At 38.7% G+C, this 13,190-nt stretch overlaps 1 protein-coding gene across 1 annotated transcript; it reads right to left on the bottom strand.

Annotated features, from left to right (window-relative positions):
• Positions 1–1,150: 1,150 nt before the first annotated feature.
• Positions 1,151–12,319, bottom strand: LOC122641731 (probable anion transporter 5). The gene is made up of 2 exons (XM_043835021.1): positions 12,208–12,319; positions 1,151–2,706 (listed from the first exon to the last, which is right to left on the bottom strand). Exon 2 carries the CDS (start codon positions 2,546–2,548, stop codon positions 1,223–1,225), a length of 1,326 nt encoding a protein of 441 aa, XP_043690956.1. The 5' UTR covers positions 2,549–2,706; positions 12,208–12,319; the 3' UTR covers positions 1,151–1,222.
• Between the last annotated feature and the right edge of the window lie 871 nt (positions 12,320–13,190).

The raw sequence follows: 13,190 nt of genomic DNA, 5'->3' as shown, positions 1-13,190 counted from the left end.
TCACAGTCACCAGACACCCAGACTTGTAACACTTTTGAATCGCATAAGGAGAAGCAAACCTGCTAAAATCACATACACACCAAAACCAGATCAACAGACCACACACCTGCTGAATCATATTTTGAGAAACCAATTCCTTACCACCAGATCACACACCAGACCATCAAACCATTGTTTCTGATTAATATTAACAAAGGATGAATTTTTACAGAAACCTAACAAAATTTCTCATGTTTCATCATCAGAGTGTAGCCAGATCAAAAAGCTTTTAAGAATTCAGATATTCTCTTGGACTAGCAAGTAATGATACCTTTTCAGAATTTTTTCAATGACCATTAATATTACCAATGACACAACAGTAGTTGCAGTTGGTTCAGACTTCAGAGTAATGCAGAACGTGGTGGTTAGATTTGCTTTTTGTTAGATCAATTCTACATGTATTTCCACTCATTCAAATCATTAATTAGAATTTTTTTTTAATTGAATAAGCAATGCCATAGAGTGTGTGATTAAGAATCTAAGATCATACAACCAAATCAAATCTTTCTCTTTGAAATCTTCTCCACTGGAACAACAAAATAGTAGGATCCTACAGCAATTGTCAGTTGAAAGAAAGATTGACCTCCAAGTCTTCATAATGGTCTGGTCCATTCTCATCAATTAAGTCAACTCATCCTCCACCGCTTTTTTGTTTCATTACTTTTATAATAAAAAAGCTCGTTCAACAACAACAACAAATATATATATATTTATATATGGGAAGCAGTTTTCTGTCCGGAAGTGTGGCCTACGCCAGCACTCCCATGTGTCTATCTCTCTCCTCCTTAAAACAAGGGGGTAGAGGTGTCTTTTCAAATAGGAAGGACAGAGATAGACTCATGGGAGTGCTGGCATAGGCCACACTCCCGGATAGAGAACTTTCTCCCTATATATATATATGACATCCAGAAATAAGTGAATGAACTCTGATAATTAACACAATCCACAAATAGTAAAAACATGGTAGCAAAAAAGAATTGAATTCTGTTATACAATGTTTGGGATTTCAGACTCTTTATGGCTGTGAATGTTAGAACGTATACCTCTTTTTTGTAGACCAACATGCCCAGGAAAATCTGAGGGAATTCCCAAAAAGAAACCTATTGAAATATCTACCACGTTACAGTAACAATGATCCATTATCGTTTCTGTAAATCATTTTAAAATTACCGGGTTGACCTTCTCAGTCAAAAATCTTCTCCCCGGTTGAGAATAGCAGAAATACAAGCGAACTGAAAATGCAGAGGTATCCTGGGATTAAAAACGCTGATCTCCAGCTTTCGGGACTGAAAAGATCCATATAAGCAGTTTTAGCAGCTTCAAGAAGCCTACCCGTTAGATCAACTCCAACAATGCCCGCTAATGTCCCAGCAGTATTAGAAACTCCCATTACGATTCCTGCATACCTTGGAGCAACACCCATGTGATTTACTGCAAACCCAGCTCTACCCAGGGCAAGGAATCCAAGAGCCAATGAAGAACAAAAGACAGCCCCACCGGAAGTTCTGAACATTGGAAGTGCCATTAATGCAAGAGAAGCTACCAAGAACCCAATAGTATTCAAAAACTTGCGAGTCCTGGTCACAGACAACGTCCTTGTGATGATTAAGTGATCTGCAACCACCCCACCAATATTGGAGAAAATGAACATGTTAAGGTAAGGAAGCATTTTAGAAGAACCCATATCCTGAAGACTATGCTGGAGGCCTTGCTCAAAGTATGTGGGCAACCAATTCATCAGCACATACAATGCATAATGAAAAGTGAAGTTATTCACCACAATTGCCCAAACTGGCAAGCTAAAGAATATTTGTTTCCATGGGATTTTGGCAGTACGGACCCCAGTTAAACCATTTTCAGCCTTCAGTTTTCCCCCTTTGATTGGCAGTAAAGACTCCCCAAAGCCAGCAGTTGTTGCCTTAGGATGATCAGAGCGAGGTGGGTCACTAGCATATTTAAACCAAAGTAGGGACCAGAAGGCACCTAGAGCAGCTTCAGCTAAAAATATTGATTGGGGTCCATTAAATTTCACCAGGCTGGGCAGCACAAGCATGCCCGCTGCTGCACCAAGGTACATGCCAGAAGTTGTGAGAGACACTGAGCGTGACCGTTCATTTGGTGGTACCCACTGTGCTAGGACAGTGTGGATGGATGGGAACATAAAACCTTGTGACACCCCAACAAGCAAGCGGGCCATCACCAAGATAGAGACTCGGTTTGGATCCAAGGGTACCAAAGCACAAGTTAGAGACCATAACACAAATGAGAGGAGGAGAACACGTCTTCCACCCAACCTCTGAGCTGCCCATCCCCCTGGCACTTGTGAACAAGCATACCCGTAGTAGAATGTTGAAGGTATAGTGCCTTTGCTGGACTGGTTCACCCCAGCAGCATCAGCAGCAACTGTGTAAGCAATTGAGAAGCCCACACGTTCCACATAGCAAACACATGTGCTGAGGAAAGTTAAAATGACGATAACATACCGTTTTGGAAATTTTATCTTCTTCATACTGTATTAAAAGTTACCCACATAAAATATCACAGATATCGGTTCCACTTGATTTATCATTCTCCACTCTGTACCCTATCTTCCAAAGGCGTTAAAGGAATTGAAGACCAAAAGTAGCAATTTTATGCATTTGAACACTTCAAAGAAATTAGTCAAACCTGAAAAGATGGGGAACAAATCTACAATTGTTGTCTAGTTCAGATTTCTTTTTGTGCAACCTTTTAACAACAAGAAGTTTAATGTTCGTGCTTTACACAGGATAGGAGAGATAAATGTAAGTAGAACAGAGTGATACATCTAGAGAGTAACTGCTGGGGTAAAATTGATTCACCACCAGATTCAGGTAATGTTATAAGTAGTACACATGCAGGACTTCAAATAAACCACCCAATGGCTTCCACCTATGTATGATTACAACAAAAATTAACACAATCAAAATGAATTTAGAACTCTAACAAAAGCATCATTTTTTTGGATCAGTCACTGAAAATAAGGCAGAGTCCCATAAGAAAATGTTTGCAGTCAGCCACACCATCCCCATTCCCAACCCCCAACCCCCAACCACCGATTTCCCGAATGGAAATCCATCAAATTTTTTGTGGTACATGTGTACAAGTCGCAATCTTTTCGTTATGGAAACTTATAGTGAAAATTGACTTGACCCATTTAACCGTTTACTGAATAAAAAAGTAGAATATTATTCGTGATTAGACATTCAAAAAGGTAGAAAGAGAAAGCAATTCAATAGCAATACAGAAGATTGGTTAGATTCTTTCCTGAAAAGAAATGGTTAGTCATCTAGTCCAGTCAGCTCCTTCCCCTTCCCTCTAGGTCCCCTGGATGGAAATCCATCAAATTTTTGGTACATGCATACCAATTAATAGTTGGAAGGCAACCTTTAGACCTTAGTCAATATGTATCTTTAGATTCCCCCTACCAAGAATAGCCAAGTAACTTTCATAGTTTGATGAGTCTGGTGGAAGGAGAGGAACCAAACTATACCAAAAGGCTCATGTCAGAATTAACCGAGAGGTAATTCACAAGACTTTTGAGGATTTCCATGCTCATACATGTTCAAAGGAATCAACATCAGCATTTTCAAAAGAAATTACTTAGTTACAGTATTCTCATTGTTGATGGAAGGGATCTGAGTGACAGTGCTTTCCTTGACCTTTCAAATTGGAGAGTTAAGAAGTCAAAAGTCCCATTGATTGGAAGAGACCAACACAGACAAGAATCCCAATGATGACAATGTTGGAATAAGTAGAAGGTGATAGAATCCCATCAGGAATAAATTGTGGAAAATACGGTGAATGAAGAGAAAAATGATGAAAAGTTGGTGGACATTAGTGTTTGTAACAAAAGATTAACATCCCTGTCTTAAAGAGGAAGTTAGCAGCATTCCAAAATGTTTTGGACCTAAAACATCCTAAACTTCTACCTTCTTAGCATTCAATCAATGTAAGTTATTAACACAATCTGATGTGAAGAACAGAGTCTGCTTTTAATACATAGGTTCTTACTATTTTTGTGGGTTTATTTTAATGGGTCGAAATAGATAGTTCAAATGGGCTGTTAAAGGGTATATAAATCATTTGCTTTTATTTTAGGAGTCTTAAAATGGGATGCAGCAGTAATTTATATAGATGAGGTTGGTTTCTGATAAGGAAATCCAAGTTAGTTGGAGTTCTTTTGGTTATCCACAGACTCATCAAACGTCTTGTCTTATTAACTTGATAAATGTCAGTCTTAGAGCCCCATTAAGGGTATAAAGTTGAGTTAGTTAGGATAATAAAGCTTGTATATAGCCTTGTGTGGCTAATCCCTGATCAGCTTCTCTACCTGCTGATCGGAAGCTTCTCTTGCTTCTAAATTAGTGCTTTTTTAGATTTCTATTAAACAGATCAGATATGCAGGACATACCATCATTCAGATCTAAAAGTCAAAACTGACATAGATCTGTTTCGTTTGATTCATCTTATCTTCTCATCTTATCCTTTACTCTATTACATATTCCACTCACTATATTCCATTCTTTAAATTCTTTCCTGCAATTCTCTTTCAGAATCTCTTTCCAATTGAGTATTAAGATCTGCAACTGCTCCTTCTATCTAGGTTTAGGTCTGCTCACAACCTTATAATTTTGTTTCCCTAAACATTGAGTTCTGAACACAGTATTTTGTATTAACCTTGTTCTTAATTTGAGAACTACTATTATAGTAAGCCGACCCCCTCTTATTCATTAACTGAAAGCACTAGCATTCCCATCCATCAACCAAATTCCAGAAGATTGATATCTTCTTCACTCTGACCAAGTTCTGCCCAAATTGTCTCATAACTGCTCCCCCTCAACAACAAGCCATCTCTCGCTCTCTCAAAACCAATCCTCTGCCGAATAATTCCACCTTAAGGTACCACCACTTGTGAAGATCAAGAAATCTGATCTGCGAAGAAAATTGATAAGCATTTTCTTCCTGAATCTCTCTCCCCCATTCTTTTCTGTAGAAAATATTTGAAAAAAAGATGAACAAACTCAAGTAAATCAATATAATGTAATCATTGAAATGGGCAAGAATACATAACAACATCTTGATGCAGATTCATCACTGAAATGGGCTCGTTTTATTAGGAATATAAGTCTAAGGTTGGGTACTTGGGTTATATATGTGTTGGGCCTTTGATCCCATGGGTTTCCATTGTAATGGGTCACTTTAATGGGCCTATAATGTGGGTAGAGGCTACGCATACGGGATTAGTTAGTTAAGGCTCTCTTTGGTATAATTTCTATTTGTATTTATCTGAGCTATTTCTATTTTTTTTCAGGTATTTGGTAAGACATGATTTATTACAAATCACAAATAGTTGAAGAGCTATTTTTCATTTGTGACTGTAAACCATTTATTCTTTTTTTTTCCCGCTAGGAATCAGAATCAATATATTAAATAAAAAGGAGATTACAAAGACTGAACCTGGGCATTCCCAAGAAATACCAAAAAAAAAACACAAAAACAAAAAAGGAAAAGCAGCCTCACCTTTGGCAATACCATCAATAGGGCTGCCCACCGCAAATAGAAAACTAACGAAATCGATATCTTGGCATTCCCAGGATATCCTTTCTAATCTCTTCTTGAATATTAAAAGGAAAAATAGTAACTCATCCCAAAACTCCTGAAATTGCTGCATCCCTTGATAGGCAGTTTGCTATTGGATTAAATTCTCTAAGGCAGTGAGAGATCCTCAACCTAATAGAGGATAGAACAGGCTGCAAACTAAGCCAATCTTACCAAAGAAACCATGGAAGCCGATTTGCTTGTACAAGAAGAACAATGGAGGCTGAGTCACATTCAACCCATACTTCAGTGAATCCCATCTCATTGATGAAGTGAAGCTCTCTCATAAAAGCCAAAAAATCTGCAGCATAATTAGTTTTGATCCCAAGAAATTCTTTAAAGGCATGAATAATATTTCCTTGGGAATCTCTAAAGAGTAAAAATGCCTCCTACGCCAGTTGTTCCTGGATTACCCAGAGATGAACCATCAACATCAAGTTTGACACATGGATACATGGGCTTACACCAATGAGTTTCCACAATACGGTTTGGTGGTCTAGACTTGATTGGCAACCCCAATTTAGAGATACAAATAAGCTCATTAATAGAAGAGACCCACCCTTTTAGTTTGCTGCTGACGTCCCCAAGGTCTTGTACGATTGTTTTGAAACTTAATTGAGGAGTTCTCCTTCTGCCTTCATGGCTTCTCAAATTCCTTTCCAGCAAACTATTTATTCTCATTTATGCACAAACCTTCAATAAGCACGTGGTCATATTGGTTCATATCAAGGGTTAATATTGTCATATATATTTTATAAAAGCATCATATTAAAGGCCCTTCAACCTCATCTTTCAACCACTTCCTCATTGAATGGGAGAAACTCTGAACAAACCCTAGAACTTTTAACCAGCAATCCCACCTGGAGAACGACAAAATCAACTATATTTTAAGCCTGACAGGTAATAGATGATTTTCCATCACTAGTCACCTTGCAAGCAACGAATTATACTCTCTATCCCTTCTCCAACACTCTCAACTTGTCTCTGCGATTCAGGTTTGTTACAAATCCTGAGAAGAAACGATAGAAGAAGAAGAGATGGTGAAGAAAAGAAGAGAACTCGATGCACTGAGTTCCTCTCCCACAGTTTGTATTTATAATAATAACAAATTACATCAAAATAAGAAACTCATTCCTTGTCAACCAAGAAACTAACCCTAACAAGGAAACTAACATAAAACAATGGAAACAACTAAGAAACCAAGATAGGGACAATCCCCCTATTCATGGTAAATTACCCAAACTACCCTTGTACCACCACGGCACAAGGGCCCATTCTCAACACTCTCCCTCAAACTGGAGTACACATATAGAAAAAAGAAATCTCCAACTTGGAACAAAAGCACAAGATAACAATTGCAGCACCACCCAGCAGTGCATCACCAGCTCAAGCACAATGGCCACCAATAAGCAACAGTAAGTAAAAAAAACCATGTCGAATAAAACCAAACAACAACAAGCAATAATAAGCAGTAGAGAACCCCAATCGCGAACAAAAGATCATATAACAGCAATAGCAACATCACAAAAAGGATGCCCGCTATACTAAACGTTCTATTTTGGAGTCTACCTTCTATTTTAAACCCTAATTCGGATTTGCTTCTATAATTGATGATCTGCTGCAACTATTACCGATCCTACTGTAGAGTGGTTCTTAGTTGAAACCCTTCTACATTATAGGAGGCCAGCATTGTACACAAAAATTGATTAATGAAAAGCTTTTGATGCTCTTCTCTTCATGTTGTGAAGAAAACCCTTGTGTTTGATAAGGAAAACCTTGGTGTTTCATCCAAACGAACACCTTGGGGTGTAAAGCCCGGGTGGATTGCTCTATTGCTCATGTTACTGTACTGCTATAATTTTTTTTTTTTGGGGTGTGTGTGTGTGTGTGAATAAAGAATCATTACCTAAGAAAGAAAGAAACAAGGGGCCCCAAAAAGGGGAAAAGCGCAAAGTACAAGCAAGCGAACGTAGGTAACTAAAAACAAGCTTTCAAGGAGGAGGAACGGAAGGTTGCAATAAAGACAAGAGCAAACCCCAAGGGACAACAATAAGCTTGTTCCTTGGGGTGTCCATTACAATCTGAGAAGGGGACAAGGAGATCTAGGAGCTAATATGAAAAGAGATGGACTTCCAAATCATATCATAGGATCAAGAGTTGGAGGACCATAAACAAAAATTGTGCTCCATCCAAATGTGGTTGATTGTAGCACCAAAAGCAAGCCTATCGACAACATCACAGATAGATTTACCAGCATAGGTCATATCCACCCAAATGCATTCTCTTGCCAAAGGGAATTCTTCTATTACATGGCCAACATTTCCCCAAGATCCTTCTCCAGACTACAGAGGAGAAGGGCAGGCGAAAAAGAGGTGCTTCGTCTTTAATACCATTCCTGCATAAACAACAGGAAGGAGAGATGCCAATCTAACAGTAGAGGAGGAAGGACTGCATGGGGAGGCAATTGGAGAGGACCTTCCAAACTGTGAAACTGTGGCGCGGGATACGCCCTTTAAACCAAATAATCTTCTGCCAAGGAGAAAGAGGACTACAAGCTCTAACAAAATCCCAAGTAGGAAAGAGCTGAAGAGACCGTTAGAGGATGGAAGCCAAACAATTGAGTCACCCCTACCACAAGGCCCAAAAGGGAGAGGAGGTAAGGCGGGCTAGATGGCAGATAATGTTGGATAGGAGGGAACTGGAGGAGCCCAAACACCTCCTAGAATAATGGCAGAAACCAATGCTTGTTTATCAATGCCTGAAGAGTAGATGGCCCTTGCACCCACCACTGAGGAAAAGACTCCCAAAGGGTGTCAATTATCAAGACAAAGGGAAGTGGAGACTCCATCATCAATCATGGAGCGGATGGCTCCAACAGCAGTAGACATTAGACTCAAGATTTTACGCCATACCTAAGAAGCATCAAAGGGGGTAGGGACCATCAAAAGAGAATCCTTTTGAAGAAGCCAGTAGGCCCAGTAGACCCAGTCAACCCAGTTGCTCTCTTTTCTTGTAACAATTTTCTAGATCAACCTGAATACCAACAGTGTTAACCTCTTTAATCCTTCTCAAACCAAGGCCTCCCTCATACTTGAGGAGGCAGATTGCAGCCCAACTAGTTGGTTGAAGATATCTAGATGAATCAGCTCCTTTCCAAAGGAAAGTACACGTAAGAGACTACAATGCCTGGATGGTTGCTTGAGGCAGAGCACAAAAACAGTTGGCCAATAAATGTAGGAGGATTTGAGACTGATCGAATCAATTCCAAGCACCCTGCATATGATAGGAGCTTGCCCTTCCAAAGTTGTAGCCTCTTCCAGATGAGGTCTAACATAGGAGTACAGTGATGGGCAGTCAGTCTGGCCAGGATCAACGGCAGCCCCACATACTTGACCGGAAGTTACCCAATGGAGAAACCCGTCACCTCAAGGAAGGAAGCCCTATCTGCATAAAAGACCCCAGTTAATAAGCTTTGGGATTTGAGAAGATTGATCTGAAGGCCCGACAACCCTTCAAACCGATGCTAACAGGACATAATGGTCTCAATACAAACAAGATCTGCCATTGAGAAAATCAAACGGTCATCAGCAAAATGCAAGATAAGAAAGCCTGAAGGATTTGCACTTGGTGATGGCGAAATGAGATGTAGGTCTGTATTGAATTAGATGTTTCTAGAGATGATTTCAGCAAGAGAGAAAAGAAAAGGGGATATAGGGACAACCCTGCCAAATATCCATAGTAGAGGTGAAGTAGCCGGCAGAACTACGATTAACAAGCACAGAGAAGAAGGGGGAGGAGATACAAGAATGAATCCAATTGACAAAATTGGAGTGAAGGATCTTAAGCAAGACTTCAGAAATGAAGTCCCACTTGAGAGTCAAAGTCTTTGTGGATGTCAATCTTCATGAGGGCAGCAGGAGAATAGGCTTTTCTATCAAAGCCACGAACAACCTTGTTACACAGTAGAATATTATCAGAGATACTTCTACTGGTGATGAAAGCAAATTGATTTGGGCTAACCAGGGAGAACAACAAATTGAAGCCCATTAGCTAGGGCGTTGCAATGAACTTATACAAAAAGGTTACATATGGAAATGGGTATAAAGTCTGACATGGAGGAAGCTCCTTCTTTCTTAGGAATGAGGCAAAGAAATGAGTGCTTGACCCCTTAAATCCAACTAGGATTGAAGAAGAAGCTCTTGAGAGCCTTGATATCTTTGATAATATCCCAACAAGAAGAATAAAAAAACCTATGCTGAAACCATCCGGACTGGGGTCTTTGTTAGCTTTGTGAGAAAGAACCACTGCCAAAATCTTATCGTCGGAAGGGATGGCTTGCAGGAAACCAATAAGGTGGCTGGGGATGAACTTATTGAGAAAGTCCTCAGGGAAGGGGTCCAAGGAGGAAGAGGAGGGACCGGAAAATCTCTGAAAAGTAGGCAACTGCTTCAGACTTGATGGCTTCAACAATGTGGAGTGGGGACCCATCTCTTGCAATGAGCATGGGGATGGAATTGGGATGGGTGAGAGCCTTCAAAGACCATGGAAGTAATCTGTGTTAGAGTCACCTAGCTCCAACCATTTGATTCTTGCTTTTTGCCTTAAGAAACTCTCCTCTTGGTCAACCAGGGAAATGAGCTCCAAAGAGGTCGCTTGTCCTCCTCTGCTAGGGGGAGTTGTGGATGTCAAATTGGAGGCTTGTCTGGATGAGAGCCAACTTATCTCTACAAATAGTGAGCAACGAGGAGATGTTCTCAAAGGAGGAGGAGTTCCAACTCTTATACTGGTTTTATTGAATCTATCTTCTGCATTTCTACCATTAACAAGTAAGTTCAGACCTTGAATTTTTCTGCAAATTCTTGTTCTACCTAGAATTTACATGTTACATGTTTTTTGAGATGAAGCAATCCAGCCATTAGATTCCTTCAAAATTTTGACCATATGTTTTAGGACCCTAATGGTGAACTCAATATGAGTTTGACCTAATTCTGACCATCTGAACTTGAGATATTTCTGTTTTTCTAATTCTGTCCTTTGTTCCTGAGTCTGAATTCTGCAACATGAGTATTGAATCAATTGATTAGTTCTGTTGCATTGTCATTGCTGATTCTTATGTAATTTACTGATAATAGAGTGATAATTACTTTCCACTTTTCAAACCCTAATCTAAATTGTGAAATTACAGTTTAACCCTTCTCCCAGTTTCACTAGGATTGGTCCATATTTTCAGATCTGTCCATTGGATTGATCTCAGATTTTTAGTATTCTACCCTATGTTTTCTGAACTCGATTTGATTATATGTTTTCTGAACTTGATTTGATTATTAGCCTAATCTGACCTCTTGACTTGCGGCTATTTAAAATTTTCCATATCTGAAATTACTCTCTTGAGAAAAGATCTGGTTTATTGTTACTGTTTTGATCACCCAAATATCTCCAACCATTTCCTGAATCAAAGATTCCCTTTTATATAGGACTGAGTAGGTTTTAGGGCTATGTGTATAAGGCAGAAAGACAGCTGTGGCTAGCCATGAATGAGGTTATTAACTTGCAACGAGAATATGCAAAGGAATATGGTCAGCTTGTTTAAGAAGGATGCCACCCACTATTGACAGGATCTGGGAATCATGATTTCATTTAAGATGGTGAGAGGGAAATAAGCATCAGGAAGAAAGAAAAGCCAAATGGTCAAATCGAACCTCACTTCCATTAAATGAATTTAAAACATCAATGATGTTTTTGGTAAATAAAAAGATGGGATGAAACTAACCTCTTTAGTTTAGTAACTATAAAGGCCTGAATCCAAATTGATGACTACAAAAGATAATGACTTGAAAAGACTGTAGCACATGACCAGATGGGAAATACAATCTTTATAGCATCGAATCAGATTAATTCATGAGAAATAAATTTAGAAGCCCTGTGTCTACCAAAATAAGTTCATAAATAAACAACTGTAGAAGCCCCATCATACTATAATCCATTGTGAAGCTTCCGCCAACTATTCAATTTTTCTGTTACGGTAGTATCTATGTGCAAGACCTACAAAACCCTTAGGATCACTCAAATCCTAAACATCTTTTCTATCGTCACCAATCTCGTTTCTCTTCTTGATCATTTTAATGTCCAAATAATCGCAGTTTTGGACAAAACCAAGCGATAAACACAGCAGGATCAGAAGCAAAACACAAACAGTAAAATTTAATCAGCATTGCTGATCAAACTTCAAGATATTAGCAGTATCGACGGGAAAAAGTAAAAAAGAACAAGAACATTCCTTGAGCAAAACCCAGAAGAAAATTCTTCAATATTCCAAAATTAACCAACCCATTTGGGGATTATAAGGAATAATTAAGAAATCAAAAATAAAAATATGGGAACCCAACAAGGAATGATAACGGAAACTGCCAATCCAATACAAAACCATGAAAAGAAAAGGAACATTCAGCATAATCTGCTTAAGGCTGGTAGTCTATCAATCCTTACGTAATCTGCCAAATACCAAGTTGACAAATCAAATACAAACTTTGAAAATGGAAAGAAACCAACCTGGATATGAATGCCTGCCAAGAAACAAAAACCATTCTCCTTCTAAACAAAAAACCTCTTGAAACAACAGAGCAGCTTCGGACCAGAGAGGGAAAGAGATGAACCAGCTTTGAAATTGAAAAAGCTCCTCACATCAGCAGTTTGTCAATTGGTATTTTCCTCATGCAGCGAATAACGATTCCCCTCTAGTAAAAATTAAAATAAGGAATTTATTATTAAAACTCTGGGTCAGCTCACTCCAATGTTCAATTGTTCACTGTAAAACATTAAAAAATTTCTTCCAACCAAAAAAAAAAAAAAAAAAAAACAATAAAAAATAGAATATAAATCAATAGTAGTTTTTTTTTGGGAAAATTACATGATTAGCTATTTTTGGGTTTTCATTTACAAAACTGTCCACCCTATGTTTGAGTTAACAAAAATAAACAAAAACAAGTTAAGGTTTACAAAATTGGACAAAATAATGTCTCTCCCTCTCACACTTACTTTTTTAGACATTTTTACCCTTGTCATTGCCTTCTTGCCCAGGCATTCTCCGTTCCCTACAACCCTACCCTTGTCCCAAGCACTGCCATTCTCTGCTACCCCAAGTAACAGAGAAAAAAAAAAAAGAGATTTTTTCATAGAGGAATTGCCGAGGAAGGAAGGAGAGTCACTGTTTTGTCTAGTTTTGTAAAACGAAACTTGTTTTTGTCTATTTTTGTTAACTCAAACATAGGGTGGACAGTTTTGTAAATAAAAATCATAAGTAGCTAATCATGTAATTTTTCCTCTTTTTTTTTGAGTGGGTGGTAGTGGCGTGACAGGCATTTTTGTTAAACGCACCACGAAACGCGACGGGTAAATCTGAGCCGTCAAATTATTTTGAAGGAAATCTGAACCGTTAAGTGGGTTGACTGTACAATTTAATGGAAACCGGTTATGACCTCCTAGTGCTGGTTATGGGAAACTCTGGCTACGACCTCTTACTGCCGGTTAGTATC

The sequence above is a fragment of the Telopea speciosissima genome, chromosome 10 (genome assembly GCF_018873765.1).
Source record: "Telopea speciosissima isolate NSW1024214 ecotype Mountain lineage chromosome 10, Tspe_v1, whole genome shotgun sequence".
NCBI classification, from domain to species: domain Eukaryota; kingdom Viridiplantae; phylum Streptophyta; class Magnoliopsida; order Proteales; family Proteaceae; genus Telopea; species Telopea speciosissima.
Note: the sequence above shows the minus strand (reverse complement) of the source record. Positions and strands in the feature narration are given on the sequence as shown.